The sequence below is a fragment of the Salmo salar genome, chromosome 09 (genome assembly GCF_965601325.2).
Source record: "Salmo salar chromosome 09, fSalSal1, whole genome shotgun sequence".
In the NCBI taxonomy this organism is placed as follows: Eukaryota; Metazoa; Chordata; class Actinopteri; order Salmoniformes; family Salmonidae; genus Salmo; species Salmo salar.
The window spans coordinates 32,337,753-32,353,750 of record NC_138299.1 but is presented as its reverse complement, the minus strand read 5'-3'; the positions used below and the strand labels follow the sequence as shown (position 1 = coordinate 32,353,750).

At 46.3% G+C, this 15,998-nt stretch overlaps 1 protein-coding gene across 3 annotated transcripts in view; it reads left to right on the top strand.

The window, feature by feature from the left end:
- The window catches only part of daam1a (dishevelled associated activator of morphogenesis 1a), an 89,915-nt gene that overhangs the window by 46,994 nt on the left and 26,923 nt on the right, over nt 1–15,998 (top strand). For 2 of the 3 annotated variants that reach the window (XM_082955727.1, XM_082955726.1), the window contains exons 14-18: nt 718–1,017; nt 1,431–1,538; nt 2,490–2,513; nt 4,097–4,194; nt 10,000–10,084. In XM_082955727.1, coding sequence (XP_082811853.1) covers nt 718–1,017; nt 1,431–1,538; nt 2,490–2,513; nt 4,097–4,194; nt 10,000–10,084 — 615 coding nt within the window. The remainder of the gene's footprint in view (nt 1–717; nt 1,018–1,430; nt 1,539–2,489; nt 2,514–4,096; nt 4,195–9,999; nt 10,085–15,998) is intronic. The other variant, XM_082955728.1, reaches the window with a different exon arrangement.

Below are 15,998 nucleotides of genomic sequence, written 5' to 3'. Positions count from 1 at the left end.
TTGGTTATGGCACAGTTGAACGTCAAACATGGCCTCTGTCCTCGTAGTCTGTTCCCAGATCTGTTTATACTGTCTTGCGAACTCCTATTGACATTGTCATGCTAAACAACAATCATAGGAGTTGGCTATACAGCACAACAGATTTGGGACCAGGCTAATGTCTTCTTTCGGATTTATTTGACAATTTAAAAACTCAAATACAACCACAAATGTGGATACAATGCAACAAAAACCGTTGAGGAGAAAACGATAACAACATATTTGTATTGTGGTTCTCTTCAAACATCAAACAAACACATTCACAGCTAAAAGCTGAATTGACGTAAACAACACATGGCCTAAATAATTCAACTGTGCAAAGACCAAAATAATAACACATTTTGAATAGTCCTCCAGATGACAGTGGTTGCTGTCCTTGGTAAATAGCTTGAAAAACTAGCTAGCCAGCGTCCTTCACTGTCCAAACCGCATGGTTTTCCCCTTAGCTCAGTTCAGTTTAGGAGCGGATACAGCGGGTGTTTGGTTAGAGCACAGTTAGACATGAACATCCACACAACAACATTGCCTTGTGATGTTCTTCCAAGTTAATATATGTTGATTGGAACTGTTGTAGTTAGAACAGAGAGTTTCTAGGATTTCCATGATGGAACATATCAAATATTGAAGTACATCCAGTGCTAATCGATTGTCCATCCCAATGTCTCACATCATTTTCAGAGGCCAAATCCAAGTGTTCCTGGTGGTCCTCCATTCATACCTGGGGCCCCTGGAGGTCCCACAGCACCCCCTCCGATGCAGGCTGGCATGATCCCAGCCCCTCTACCACTCACTCAGGGCATGCCTCCACCGCCACCCCCTCCACCCCCTCCACCCGGGGGACCCCCACCTCCTCCGGGCATGGCTCCCTTCGGTCTCCCTCCTCCCCCTGGAGCTCCAATGGGACCTGGTCTGAAGAAGAAGAATATCCCCCAGCCTTCCAACCCACTCAAGTCATTCAACTGGGCTAAGCTGGCTGAGGTCAGTGAGTGCTGCTTAGTCAGGTACCCTATTCCCTATAAAGTGCACTACTTTTGACCAGGGCCGGTCAAAATGAATGCACTTAATAGGGAATAGCCTGTAAATTAGGTGTTTTGTGCATCTCTGTTCATAACAGAGAGAGTGATTGTTGTGCTGCTGAGGCAAACAGAAACTAGTGTTTTTGTAGCTACGCCTCAGAGTGGCCAGGGGGAATGAAGGATAAGGATGGCCCAATGCTTTATCTCTTGCATTGTTTGCACAATGGCATGAAATCAATATAGCAAACAAGCCCTGGGTGTGTTTTTATGTTGTTGTTGTAACCTCTAAAGTTTCAGGGGTGTATGGCCTGTGTTCTAGTTGAATAAGCCTTTACAGTCTTAGTTATGGATGGGGGCTGTTTTGTTTTGTTGCAGAATAAGCTGGAGGGCACTGTGTGGACGGACGTCGATGACATCAATGTTTTCAAAATCCTGGACCTTGAGGACATCGAGAAGACCTTCTCTGCGTACCAGAGACAGCAGGTACAGTTAACACCTAAATACCAAAGTATTACTGTAGGGAAATGGCATTTCAGTACATATCAATTCACCCTTAAGGACAGGACACAAGACCCCAAATCATTTCTTAACAATTTGCATATAACTATTCAGAGCATTTCCAAGGCCACCGACCATGCTGTTCCAACAAACACTGCTTGCTAGTGATAAACACATGCATGCCATTGCACTCCATAACTGAATGCTTCCAGCAGCACTTCTCAACACTTTGTCTGGAACTGGCTCAGAAGGATATCAGGCCATTACAGTGCTTTTTTTATAGCCTGGTCTCAGATCGGTTTGTGCTGTCTTGCCAACTCCTAGGATGACAATAACCATAAGGATTGGCAAGACAGCGCAAACAGATCTGGGACCAGGCTATTTAGGTCTGTTCAAATTAGTCATCTACCTTGTGAGTGTTACAGGGAACCAGACAGAACAGGAATGTTTACAACAGGAAGTAGCCATGCTGATAACGTGGTCCTTGGATAGTTTACTAGTGCTGCATGAGAAGCGTGGCATATTTCATTAAGCCTCTATATGTCCACATTGTCTACGGTGTTCAATTGAAATCCTCCAGATAGCTTTTCCCATAACCAACCTAATAAGACTGTGATTATAAAGGTTAGACTAGGGCCCTATTTCCATTACTAACTGCCCTTAATGGTACAAATAAAGTTGCATGGAATTCCTTTTGTCGTATAAGGACTTTATGAGTTTTAAGCCATGCTGTTCATGATGTGTCTGAACACAGTTATTTGCATCTCTGACTCACTCTGCTACTCAGGATTCTGCTTGTCCTCACAAACAAATGCATCACTGATCTGCTGAGCTGGCCCTTTTTGCTGTAATTCACCATACATAGCCTACTGCATCTTGTAATTAATAATAATGAATGCTGCATCTTCCTTGCTTCCTGCCCACCCGCCTGTTTAGGACTTCTTAACATTGAACAATAAGGTGAGTGACCTCTGACCTCTCGATGTGTCCTTTACCCTGCTCTGACCCTGCTCTGCGTCTGCGACGTGTCTGTCTTCATGCTCATTACCGTCCTTCATCGTACTCTGCTCTCTCTCTCGCTCTCTCTCTCACTCGACTCTGTCCTCTTTATGACTGCATGGGGATTGGTGTGTGTGTGTGTGTGTGTGTGTGTGTGTGTGTGTGTGTGTGTGTGTGTGTGTGTGTGTGTGTGTGTGTGTGTGTGTGTGTGTGTGTGTGTGTGTGTGTGTGTGTGTGTGTGTGTGTGTGTGTGTGTGTGTGTGTGTGTGTGTGTGTGTGTGTGTGTGTGTGTGTGTGTGTCCGTGTCCGTGTCCGTAGGTGAAATACTTGTGAAAGCCATGTCTTCCTGTAGCCTCTGTGTTTCTGTGGATTCATTCTTTCAGTCAAGTCTTTTTAGAATATACTTCTTAACACACCACCACGTTGTTTGAATGAACTATTTCAGTTTTATTGGTTACCATTTCAAGATGTTTCTGTGCATAATTAGCCAAATTGGTTTTGTGGCACGCAGTCAATTCTGCAAGCAGCTGGAGTCTTGCAACTATAAAAAGTGCCAGATATCCGTTTTCCAAAAACAAATCTCTCCTGTATTCTTTGAGTGAAGCCCCCCCAAATAAAAACAAGCACTTATTCGCCAAACACACCATTTCACACAGCCTGTTTCCCAGCTGTCCTCCATTTGGCAGTTTCATATACTGACCCAGTCAGAGGAACAATTTTCTGTTTTATGTTCGTACTGTGTGTCTCCTGTGCATCCTGGGCTTTTGTTAAGGTTGATGGTGCATGCATATGGGTATTGTGTCATGGATTATTGTGTGTGTGTGTGTCACTATCTGGTGTCTATTTGTCTGTTGCTGACTGGTTACTATGCACCATAGTTTTTTATGGACATATGAGACAGCAGGTGGGGAAATGGAAGAAGCCTTAATAAAAATACTTGTTCCTATTGCCGTTGTTCAACAGCTAAAATGTATGCTGGTGTGAGTCAGCCACAGCCCTCCACCAAACAGCCTTGGGGCACTGTTATTCATGGGCCGTATTCATTAGGAACAAAACGAAAACTGACTGAAACAGGGAGGGATTACATGGACTTGTATCATAAAAAAACGCTCATTTTTGTTTTCCGTTGCAAAACATTTTGCTGAGTGTGCCCTAATGAATACAACCCTGGTGTACTGGGTGTGGCTCTTTCTCCCAGAGAGAGTATTATTAAGGTCATGTAGTCACAAGCTTTTGCTGCGTTCAGCAAATACTGCATCCAAAAGTGCTTAAGTGTGATGAATGATATACAATTGTGTGTTTATTAAACAGTAACGCAGTCAAACTCTAGCTCTGTTAGTGTGTCATTTAAGGTCATATACAGTAGTGCAACAAGACATCGTTGTGTTCTGCACGCTAGCCTTCATCCAAAAGTGCCTAAGTATGATAAATTATATAAAACTGTGTGTTTATATGAACGCAACGTTCAGCTGTTGGATGTTATCCACTGAGTATTACTCTTCATGTTCCAACTCTTCCCTCCCTCCCAAATGTTCTCCATCCAGAAAGAGTCTGAAGATGACACAGTGACCTCCAAGAAGGTCAAGGAGCTGTCAGTCATCGACGGTCGCAGAGCCCAGAACTGTAACATCCTCCTCTCTCGGTTAGTAATTGACAGTTTCTACCCCATGACATCATAGCAGAAGTATGTCCTACTTATATTAGTGGACATCACTTATTGTGATTGTATCCATCTAATGAGTGCTTTAAATGGCTCTCTCCACACACACGCATGTATACACACACACACACACACACACACACACACACACACACACACACACACACACACACAGACCTCTGTTACTGTACACAGCCAAGTTACATTAAATGCAGATTTACTCTACCATTTCGGCAATTCTGTATTTACATAAACTTTGACTCGAGTTGAGGGAAACTTTCATATTTGACGATGTGTTTAAGCATCAAGTGCAGCCAAGAATGATATATGTATTTTTGTAATGGAATGATGTTGGTCAGGAACTACAGTACCAGTCAAAAGTTTGGACACACCTACTCATTCAAGGGTTTACAAATATTTACATTGTAGAATAATAGTGAAGACATCAAAACTATGAAATAACACATATGGAATCATGGAGTAACCAAAAAACAAATATATTTTATATTTCAGATTCTTCAAAGTAGCCACCATTTGCCTTGATGACAGCTTTGCACACTCTTGGAATTCTTTCAATCAGCTTCACATGGAATGGTTTTCCAACAATCTTGAAGGAGTTCCCACATATGCTGAGCACTTGTTGGCTGCTTTTCCTTCACTCTGCAGTCCAACTCATCCCAAACCATCACAATTGGGTTGAGGTCGGGTGATTGTGGAGGCCAGGTCATCTGATGCAGCATTCCATCACTTCAAATAGCCCTTACACAGCCTGGAGGTGTGTTTTAGGTCATTGTCCTGTTGAAAAACAAATGATAGTCCCACTAAGTGTAAACCAGATGGGATGGCACATTGCTGCAGAATGCTGTGGTAGCCATGCTGGTTAAGTGTACCTTTAATTAAATAAATCACCGACAGTGTCATCAGCAAAGCATCCCCACACCATCAGACTTCCTCCTCCATGTTTCATGGTGCGAACCACACATCCGGAGATCATTCGCTCACCTAATCTCCGTCTCACAAAGACACTGCGGTTGGAACCAAAAATCGCAAATTTGGACTCATCAGACCAAAGGACATCTTTCCACCGGTCTAATGTCCATTGCTCATGTTTCTTGGCCCAAGCGAGTCTCTTCTTCTTATTGGTGTCCTTTAGTATTGGTTTCTTTGAAGCAATTCGACCATGAAGGCCTGATTCACACAATCTCTTATTTGAGCTGCAATTTCTGAGGCTGGTAACTCTAATGAACTTATCCTCTGCAGTAGAGGTAACTCTGGGTCTTCCTTTCTTGTGGCGGTCCTCATGAGAGCTAGTTTCATCATAGCGCTTGATGGTTTTTGCGACTGCACTTGATGAAACTTTCAAAGTTCTTGATGGACTGATGTTTCTCTTTGCTTATGTGAGCTGTTCTTGCCATAATATGGACTTGGTATTTGACCAAGTAGGGCTATCTTCTGTATAACACCCCTACCTTGTCACAACACAACTCAAATGCATTAAAAAGGATAGAAATTCCACAAATGGAACTGTTAACAAGGCACACCTGTAAATTGAAATTCATTCCAGATGACTACCTCATGAAGCTGGTTGAGAGAATGCCAAGAGTGTGGGGTGAGAGAATGCCAAGAGTGTGGGGTGAGAGAATGCCAAGAGTGTGCAAAGCTGTCATCAAGGCAAAGGGTGGCTACTTTGGAGAATCTAAAATCTAAAATATTTTGATTTGTTTAACACTTTTTGGTTACTACATGATTCCATGTGTGTTATTTCATAGTGTTGATGTCTTCATTACTATTCTACAATGCAGAAAATAGTAAAAATAAAGAAAAGCTCTGGAATGAGTAGGTGTGTCCAAACTTTTGACTAGTACTGTATTTTCTGGTTCATTACTGTCCCCCCTGGTCTCCATGGCAGCAACCACTAACAAAGAGGCCTGTGTCTTTTCTACTAAGTTAATTTCATGTAGCTATCATTCTCAATTTAACAACTGTGAATGAAACTTCGAAGTTTAAGGGATTCAGCTATTTCTATTTCTTCCTGTCTCATTCAATTGTTGTGGTTACAAGTGGTGGTTCATTCCTGTTGCCAGCTTGCAGAACTGAAAATATTATCTTTCTGCAAAGTGGCATAAATGATGCATTTAACGTGCCTTTTCACTCTTAGCCAACACATTGAATAAGGGATATATGTATTTAATAATATTGACATGACTGAACCTTAATTGCTCTGTCATTCGTGTGTGTCTAAATCATGCATGCTGACTGTGAGACATCCAAAGTCCTGTCAGAAAGCACCGTGGTTGCGGTGGTAGGCTAGGGCTTCAGGCCTAGCTCCTTCAGAGCCTGGTGTGTGTGTCTGTTTGTGTGTGTGGAGAGCTACCCTGTGTTTCTGCCCAAGTCTTTTAGAACCGTGTGTTCATTGGTTTCCTGGCACATTATGATTTTGTTGGTGTGCCAGTGGAGCCTCAGTGTTCAGGCTGTCTGCCACGTGCTATCTCTGGCTGGCTGGGGGCTAGTAGCTGGGACTTAAAACACCTACTATCTCTGGCTGGCTGGCTGGGGGCTAGTAGCTGGGACTTAAAACACCTACTATCTCTGGCTGGCTGGCTGGGGGCTAGTAGCTGGGACTTAAAACATCTACTATCTCTGGCTGGCTGGAGGCTAGTAGCTGGGACTTAAAACACCTACTATCTCTGGCTGGCTGGGGGCTAGTAGCTGGGACTTAAAACACCTGCTATCTCTGGCTGGCTGGGGGCTAGTAGCTGGGACTTAAAACACCTGCTATCTCTGGCTGGCAGGCTGGGGGCTAGTAGCTGGGACTTAAAACACCTGCTATCTCTGGCTGGCTGGCTTGGGGCTAGTAGCTGGGACTTAAAACACCTGCTATCTCTGGCTGGCTGGCTGGCTGGCTGGGGGCTAGTAGCTGGGACTTAAAACACCTACTATCTCTGGCTGGCTGGCTGGGGGCTAGTAGCTGGAACTTAAAACACCTACTATCTCTGGCTGGCTGGGGGCTAGTAGCTGGGACTTAAAACACCTGCTATCTCTGGCTGGCAGGCTGGGGGCTAGTAGCTGGGACTTAAAACACCTGCTATCTCTGGCTGGCTGGCTGGCTGGGGGCTAGTAGCTGGGACTTAAAACACCTACTATCTCAGGCTGGCTGGGGGCTAGTAGCTGGAACTTAAAACACCTACTATCTCTGGCTGGCTCGGGGCTAGTAGCTGGGACTTAAAACACCTGCTATCTCTGGCTGGCTGGCTGGGGGCTAGTAGCTGGGACTTAAAACACCTACTATCTCTGGCTGGCTGGGGGCTAGTAGCTGGGACTTAAAAAACCTACTATCTCTGGCTGGCTGGGGGCTAGTAGCTGGAACTTAAAACACCTACTATCTCTGGCTGGCTCGGGGCTAGTAGCTGGGACTTAAAACACCTACTATCTCTGGCTGGCTGGGGGCTAGTAGCTGGGACTTAAAACACCTACTATCTCTGGCTGGCTGGGGGCTAGTAGCTGGGACTTAAAACACCTACTATCTCTGGCTGGCTGGGGGCTAGTAGGAACTTAAAACACCTACTATCTCTGGCTGGCTCGGGGCTAGTAGCTGGGACTTAAAACACATACTATCTCTGGCTGGCTGGGGGCTAGTAGCTGGGACTTAAAACACCTGCTATCTCTGGCTGGCTGGGGGCTAGTAGCTGGGACTTAAAACACCTACTATCTCTGGCTGGCTGGGGGCTAGTAGCTGGGACTTAAAACACCTGCTATCTCTGGCTGGCTGGGGGCTAGTAGCTGGGACTTAAAACACCTGCTATCTCTGGCTGGCTGGGGGCTAGTAGCTGGGACTTACAGTTGAAGTCTGACGTTTACATACACTTAGGTTGGAGTCATTAAAACTCGTTTTTCAACCACTCCCCAAATTTCTTGTTAACAAACTATAGTTTTGGCAAGTCGGTTAGGACATCTACTTTGTGCATGACACAAGTCATTTTTCCAACAATTGTTTACAAACAGATTATTTCACTTATAATTCACAGTATCACAATTCCAGTGGGTCAAAAGTTTACATACACTAAGTTGACTGTGCCTTTAAACAGCTTGGAATATCCCAGAAATGATGTCATGGCTTTAGAAGCTTCTGATAGGCTAATTTCAATTATTTGAGTCAACAGGAGGTGTACCTGTGGATGTATTTCAAGGCCTACCTTCAAACTCAGTTGCTCTTTGCTTGACATCATGGGAAAATCAAAATAAATCAGCCAAGACCTCAGAAAACTAATTGTAGACCTCCACAAGTCTGGTTCATCCTTGGGAGCAATTTCCAAACGCCTGAAGGTACCACGTTCATCTGTACAAACAACAGTACACAAGTATAAACACCATGGGACCACGCATCCGTCATACCGCTCAGGAAGGAGACGCGTTCTGTCTCCATGAGATGAACGTACTTTGGTGTGAAAAGTGCAAATCAATCCCAGAACAACAGCAAAGGACTTTGTGAAGATGCTGGAGGAAACTGGTACAAAAGTATCCATATCCACAGTAAAACGAGTCCTATATCGACATAACCTGAAAGGCTACTCAGCAAGGAAGAAGCCACTGCTCCAAAACTGCCATAAAAAAAACAGACTACGGTTTGCAACTGCACATGGGGACAAAGATTGTACTTTTTGGAGAAATGTCCTCTGGTCTGATGAAACAAAAATAGAACTGTTTGGCCATAATGACCATCATTATGTTTAGAGGAAAAAGGGGGAGGATTGCAAGCCAAAGAACACCATCCCAACCGTGAAGCACGGTGATGGCAGCATCATGTTGTGGGGGTGTTTTGCTGCAGGAGGGACTGGTGCACTTCACAAAATAGATGGCATCATGAGGTAGGACAATTATGTGGATATATTGAAGCAAGATCTCAAGACATCAGTCAGGAAGTTAAAGCTTGGTCGCAAATGGGTCTTCCAAATAGACAATGACCCCAAGCATACTTCCAAAGTTGTGGCAAAATGGCTTAAGGACAACAAAGTCAAGGTATTAGAGTGGCCATCACAAAGCCCTGACCTCGTCCTATAGAAAATATGTGGGCAGAACTGAAAAAGCTTGTGTGAGCAAGGAGGCCTACAAACCTGACTCAGTTACACCAGCTCTGTCCGGAGGAACGGGCCAATGTTCACCCAACTTATTGTGGGAAGCATGTGGAAGGCTACCCGAAACGTTTGACCCAAGTTAAACAATTTCAAGGCAATGCTACCTAATACTAATTGAGTGTATGTAAACTTCTGACCCACTGGGAATGTGATGAAAGAAATAAAAGCTGAAATAAATTATTCTCTCTACTATTATTCTGACATTTCACATTCTTAAAATGAAGTGGTGATCCTAACTTAACTAAAACATGTATTTTTACTAGGATTAAATGTCAGGAATTGTGAAAAACTGAGATTAAATGTATTTGGCTAAAATGTATGTAAACTTCTGACTTCAACTGTACAACACTGACTCTTTGCTTCTGCAACTGCTAAAAGTTTGGGACAGGTTATTTAGCTTGTGACTTTACTCTCTTTATGACTGATACTTACAGTGCTTTTCAAAATGGATACTACAACTCTAAATTTCCTTACTGATTTTTGTGTGAGGCGACACAAATAGTACATAACATGGATGCACTGTACATTACTGTTAAAACAAACTGTTAACACATCAATAACAAGACATTAACTGGTAAAACTGGTGTCCTCTCCTATTGACCATTTTAGATGTACAGTAGTCCTCTGTGGTAATGATAATGCTGTTGTGTTGCAGGCTGAAGCTGACCAATGAGGAGATCAAGAGGGCCATCCTAACTATGGACGAACACGAGGATCTGCCCAAGGACATGCTGGAGCAGGTGGGCCCTCCTCTCACTCTCTCTGATACAACATGTAGCCCTCCTCTCTCTCTGATACAACATGTAGCCCTCCTCTCTCTCTGATACAGCATGTAGCCCTCCTCTCACTCTCTCTGATACAACATGTAGCCCTCCTCTCTCTCTGATACAACATGTAGCCCTCCTCTCTCTCTGATACAGCATGTAGCCCTCCTCTCACTCTCTCTGATACAACATGTAGCCCTCCTCTCTCTCTGATACAACATGTAGCCCTCCTCTCTCTCTGATACAGCATGTAGCCCTCCTCTCACTCTCTCTGATACAACATGTAGCCCTCCTCTCTCTCTGATACAACATGTAGCCCTCCTCTCTCTCTGATACAGCATGTAGCCCTCCTCTCTCTCTCTGATACAGCATGTAGCCCTCCTCTCTCTCTGATACAGCATGTAGCCCTCCTCTCTCTCTGATACAGCATGTAGCCCTCCTCTCTCTCTCTGATACAGCATGTAGCCCTCCTCTCTCTCTGATACAGCATGTAGCCCTCCTCTCTCTCTGATACAACATGTAGACCTCCTCTCTCTCTCTCTCTGATACAACATGTAGACCTCCTCTCTCTCTCTCTGATACAACATGTAGCCCTCCTCTCTCTCTCTCTCTGATACAGCATGTAGCCCTCCTCTCTCTCTCTCTCTGATACAGCATGTAGCCCTCCTCTCTCTCTCTCTGATACAGCATGTAGCCCTCCTCTCTCTCTCTGATACAGCATGTAGCCCTCCTCTCTCTCTCTGATACAGCATGTAGCCCTCCTCTCTCTCTCTCTCTGATACAACATGTAGCCCTCCTCTCTCTCTCTCTCTCTCTGATACAACATGTAGCCCTCCTCTCTCTCTCTCTGATACAGCATGTAGCCCTCCTCTCTCTCTCTCTCTGATACAACATGTAGCCCTCCTCTCTCTCTCTCTCTGATACAACATGTAGCCCTCCTCTCTCTCTCTCTGATACAGCATGTAGCCCTCCTCTCTCTCTCTCTCTGATACAGCATGTAGCCCTCCTCTCTCTCTCTCTGATACAGCATGTAGCCCTCCTCTCTCTCTCTGATACAGCATGTAGCCCTCCTCTCTCTCTGATACAGCATGTAGCCCTCCTCTCTCTCTGATACAGCATGTAGCCCTCCTCTCTCTCTCTCTCTGATACAGCATGTAGCCCTCCTCTCTCTCTCTGATACAGCATGTAGCCCTCCTCTCTCTCTCTGATACAGCATGTAGCCCTCCTCTCTCTCTCTCTCTGATACAGCATGTAGCCTCCTCTCTCTCTAATACAGCATGTAGCCCTCCTCTCTCTCTCTGATACAGCATGTAGCCCTCCTCTCTCTCTCTCTCTCTCTGATACAACATGTAGCCCTCCTCTCTCTCTCTGATACAGCATGTAGCCCTCCTCTCTCTCTGATACAGCATGTAGCCCTCCTCTCTCTATGATACAGCGTGTAGCCCTCCTCTCTCTCTGATACAGCATGTAGCCCTCCTCTCTCTCTCTGATACAGCATGTAGCCCTACTCTCTCTCTCTGATACAGCATGTAGCCCTCCTCTCTCTCTCTGATACAGCATGTAGCCCTCCTCTCTCTCTGATACAGCATGTAGCCCTCCTCTCTCTCTGATACAGCATGTAGCCCTCCTCTCTCTCTGATACAGCATGTAGCCCTCCTCTCTCTCTCTGATACAGCATGTAGCCCTCCTCTCTCTCTCTGATACAGCATGTAGCCCCTCCTCTCTCTCTGATACAAGCATGTAGCCCTCCTCTCTCTCTCTGATACAGCATGTAGCCCTCCTCTCTCTCTGATACAGCATGTAGCCCTCCTCTCTCTCTGATACAGCATGTAGCCCTCTCTCTCTCTCTGATACAGCATGTAGCCCTCCTCTCTCTCTCTCTCTGATACAGCATGTAGCCCTCCTCTCTCACTCTCTCTGATACAGCATGTAGCCCTCCTCTCTCTCTCTGATACAACATGTAGCCCTCCTCTCTCTCTCTCTCTGATACAACATGTAGACCTCCTCTCTCTCTCTCTGATACAACATGTAGCCCTCCTCTCTCTCTCTCTCTGATACAGCATGTAGCCCTCCTCTCTCTCTCTCTCTCTGATACAGCATGTAGCCCCCCTCTCTCACTCTCTCTGATACAGCATGGAGCCCTCCTCTCTCTCTCTGATATAACATGTAGCCCTCCTCTCTCTCTGATACAGCATGTAGCCCTCCTCTCTCTCTCTCTCTCTCTGATACAGCATGTAGCCCTCCTCTCTCTCTCTCTCTCTCTGATACAACATGTAGCCCTCCTCTCTCTCTCTGATACAGCATGTAGCCCTCCTCTCTCTCTGATACAGCATGTAGCCCTCCTCTCTCTCTCTGATACAGCTTGTAGCCCTCCTCTCTCTCTGATACAGCATGTAGCCCTCCTCTCTCTATGATACAGCATGTAGCCCTCCTCTCTCTCTGATACAGCATGTAGCCCTCCTCTCTCTCTGATACAGCATGTAGCCCTCCTCTCTCTCTGATACAGCATGTAGCCCTCCTCTCTCTCTGATACAACATGTAGACCTCCTCTCTCTCTCTCTCTGATACAACATGTAGCCCTCCTCTCTCTCTGATACAGCATGTAGCCCTCCTCTCTCTCTGATACAGCATGTAGCCCTCCTCTCTCTCTGATACAGCATGTAGCCCTCCTCTCTCTCTGATACAGCATGTAGCCCTCCTCTCTCTCTCTCTCTGATACAGCATGTAGCCCTCCTCTCTCTCTGGTACAGCGTGTAGCCCTCCTCTCTCTCTCTGATACAGCATGTAGCCCTCCTCTCTCTCTGATACAGCATGTAGCCCTCCTCTCTCTCTGATACAGCATGTAGCCCTCCTCTCTCTCTGATACAGCATGTAGCCCTCCTCTCTCTCTCTGATACAGCATGTAGCCCTCCTCTCTCTCTGATACAGCATGTAGCCCTCCTCTCTCTCTGATACAACATGTAGACCTCCTCTCTCTCTCTCTCTGATACAACATGTAGACCTCCTCTCTCTCTCTCTGATACAACATGTAGCCCTCCTCTCTCTCTCTCTCTGATACAGCATGTAGCCCTCCTCTCTCTCTCTCTCTGATACAGCATGTAGCCCCCCTCTCTCACTCTCTCTGATACAGCATGGAGCCCTCCTCTCTCTCTCTGATACAACATGTAGCCCTCCTCTCTCTCTGATACAGCATGTAGCCCTCCTCTCTCTCTCTCTCTCTGATACAGCATGTAGCCCTCCTCTCTCTCTCTGATACAGCATGTAGCCCTCCTCTCTCTCTGATACAGCATGTAGCCCTCCTCTCTCTCTCTGATACAGCATGTAGCCCTCCTCTCTCTCTCTGATACAGCATGTAGCCCTCCTCTCTCTCTCTGATACAGCATGTAGCCCTCCTCTCTCTATGATACAGCATGTAGCCCTCCTCTCTCTCTGATACAGCATGTAGCCCTCCTCTCTCTCTCTGATACAGCTTGTAGCCCTCCTCTCTCTCTGATACAGCATGTAGCCCTCCTCTCTCTATGATACAGCATGTAGCCCTCCTCTCTCTCTGATACAGCATGTAGCCTTCCTCTCTCTCTGATACAGCATGTAGCCCTCCTCTCTCTCTCTCTCTGATACAGCATGTAGCCCTCCTCTCTCTCTGATACAGCATGTAGCCCTCCTCTCTCTCTGATACAGCATGTAGCCCTCCTCTCTCTCTCTGATACAGCATGTAGCCCTCCTCTCTCTCTGATACAGCATGTAGCCCTCCTCTCTCTCTCTGATACAGCATGTACTCTGATACAGCATGTAGCCCTCCTCTCTCTCTCTCTGATACAACATGTAGCCCTCCTCTCTCTCTCTGATACAGCTTTAGCCCTCCTCTCTCTCTGATACAGCATGTAGCCCTCCTCTCTCTATGATACAGCACGTAGCCCTCCTCTCTCTCTGATACAGCATGTAGCCCTCCTCTCTCTCTCTCTCTCTGATACAGCATGTAGCCCTCCTCTCTCTCTCTCTCTCTCTGATACAACATGTAGCCCTCCTCTCTCTCTCTGATACAGCATGTAGCCCTCCTCTCTCTCTGATACAGCATGTAGCCCTCCTCTCTCTCTCTGATACAGCTTGTAGCCCTCCTCTCTCTCTGATACAGCATGTAGCCCTCCTCTCTCTATGATACAGCATGTAGCCCTCCTCTCTCTCTGATACAGCATGTAGCCCTCCTCTCTCTCTGATACAGCATGTAGCCCTCCTCTCTCTCTGATACAGCATGTAGCCCTCCTCTCTCTCTGATACAACATGTAGACCTCCTCTCTCTCTCTCTCTGATACAACATGTAGCCCTCCTCTCTCTCTCTGATACAGCATGTAGCCCTCCTCTCTCTCTCTCTCTCTGATACAGCATGTAGCCCTCCTCTCTCTCTCTGATACAGCATGTAGCCCTCCTCTCTCTCTGATACAGCATGTAGCCCTCCTCTCTCTCTCTGATACAGCTTTAGCCCTCCTCTCTCTCTGATACAGCATGTAGCCCTCCCCTCTCTCTCTCTGATACAGCATGTAGCCCTCCTCTCTCTATGATACAGCATGTAGCCCTCCTCTCTCTCTGATACAGCATGTAGCCCTCCTCTCTCTCTCTGATACAGCTTGTAGCCCTCCTCTCTCTCTGATACAGCATGTAGCCCTCCTCTCTCTATGATACAGCATGTAGCCCTCCTCTCTCTCTGATACAGCATGTAGCCTTCCTCTCTCTCTGATACAGCATGTAGCCCTCCTCTCTCTCTCTCTCTCTGATACAGCATGTAGCCCTCCTCTCTCTCTGATACAGCATGTAGCCCTCCTCTCTCTCTGATACAGCATGTAGCCCTCCTCTCTCTCTCTGATACAGCATGTAGCCCTCCTCTCTCTCTGATACAACATGTAGCCCTCCTCTCTCTCTCTGATACAGCATGTAGCCCTCCTCTCTCTCTCTGATACAGCATGTAGCCCTCCTCTCTCTCTGATACAGCATGTAGCCCTCCTCTCTCTCTGATACAGCATGTAGCCCTCCTCTCTCTCTGATACAGCATGTAGCCCTCCTCTCTCTCTCTGATACAGCATGTAGCCCTCCTCTCTCTCTGATACAGCATGTAGCCCTCCTCTCTCTCTGATACAACATGTAGACCTCCTCTCTCTCTCTCTCTGATGCAACATGTAGACCTCCTCTCTCTCTCTCTGATACAACATGTAGCCCTCCTCTCTCTCTCTCTCTGATACAACATGTAGCCCTCCTCTCTCTCTGATACAGCATGTAGCCCTCCTCTTTCTCTCTCTCTCTGATACAGCATGTAGCCCTCCTCTCTCTCTCTGATACAGCGTGTAGCCCTCCTCTCTCTCTCTGATACAGCGTGTAGCCCTCCTCTCTCTCTCTGATACAGCATGTAGACCTCCTCTCTCTATGATACAGCATGTAGCCCTCCTCTATCTCTCTCTCTGATACAGCATGTAGCCCTCCTCTCTCTCACTCTGATACAACATGTAGCCCTCCTCTCTCTCTCTGATACAGCATGTAGCCCTCCTCTCTCTCTCTGATACAGCATGTAGCCCTCCTCTCTCTCTGATACAGCATGTAGCCCTCCTCTCTCTCTCTCTCTGATACAGCATGTAGCCTCCTCTCTCTCCCTCTCTGATACAGCATGTAGCCCTCCTCTCTCTCTCTCTCTCTGATACAACATGTAGCCCTCCTCTCTCTCTCTCTCTCTGATACAACATGTAGCCCTCCTCTCTCTCTGATACAACATGTAGCCCTCCTCTCTCTCTCTGATACAGCATGTAGCCCTCCTCTCTCTCTGATACAGCATGTAGCCCTACTCTCTCTCTCTGATACAGCATGTAGCCCTCCTCTCTCTCTCTGATACAGCATGTAGCCCTCCTCT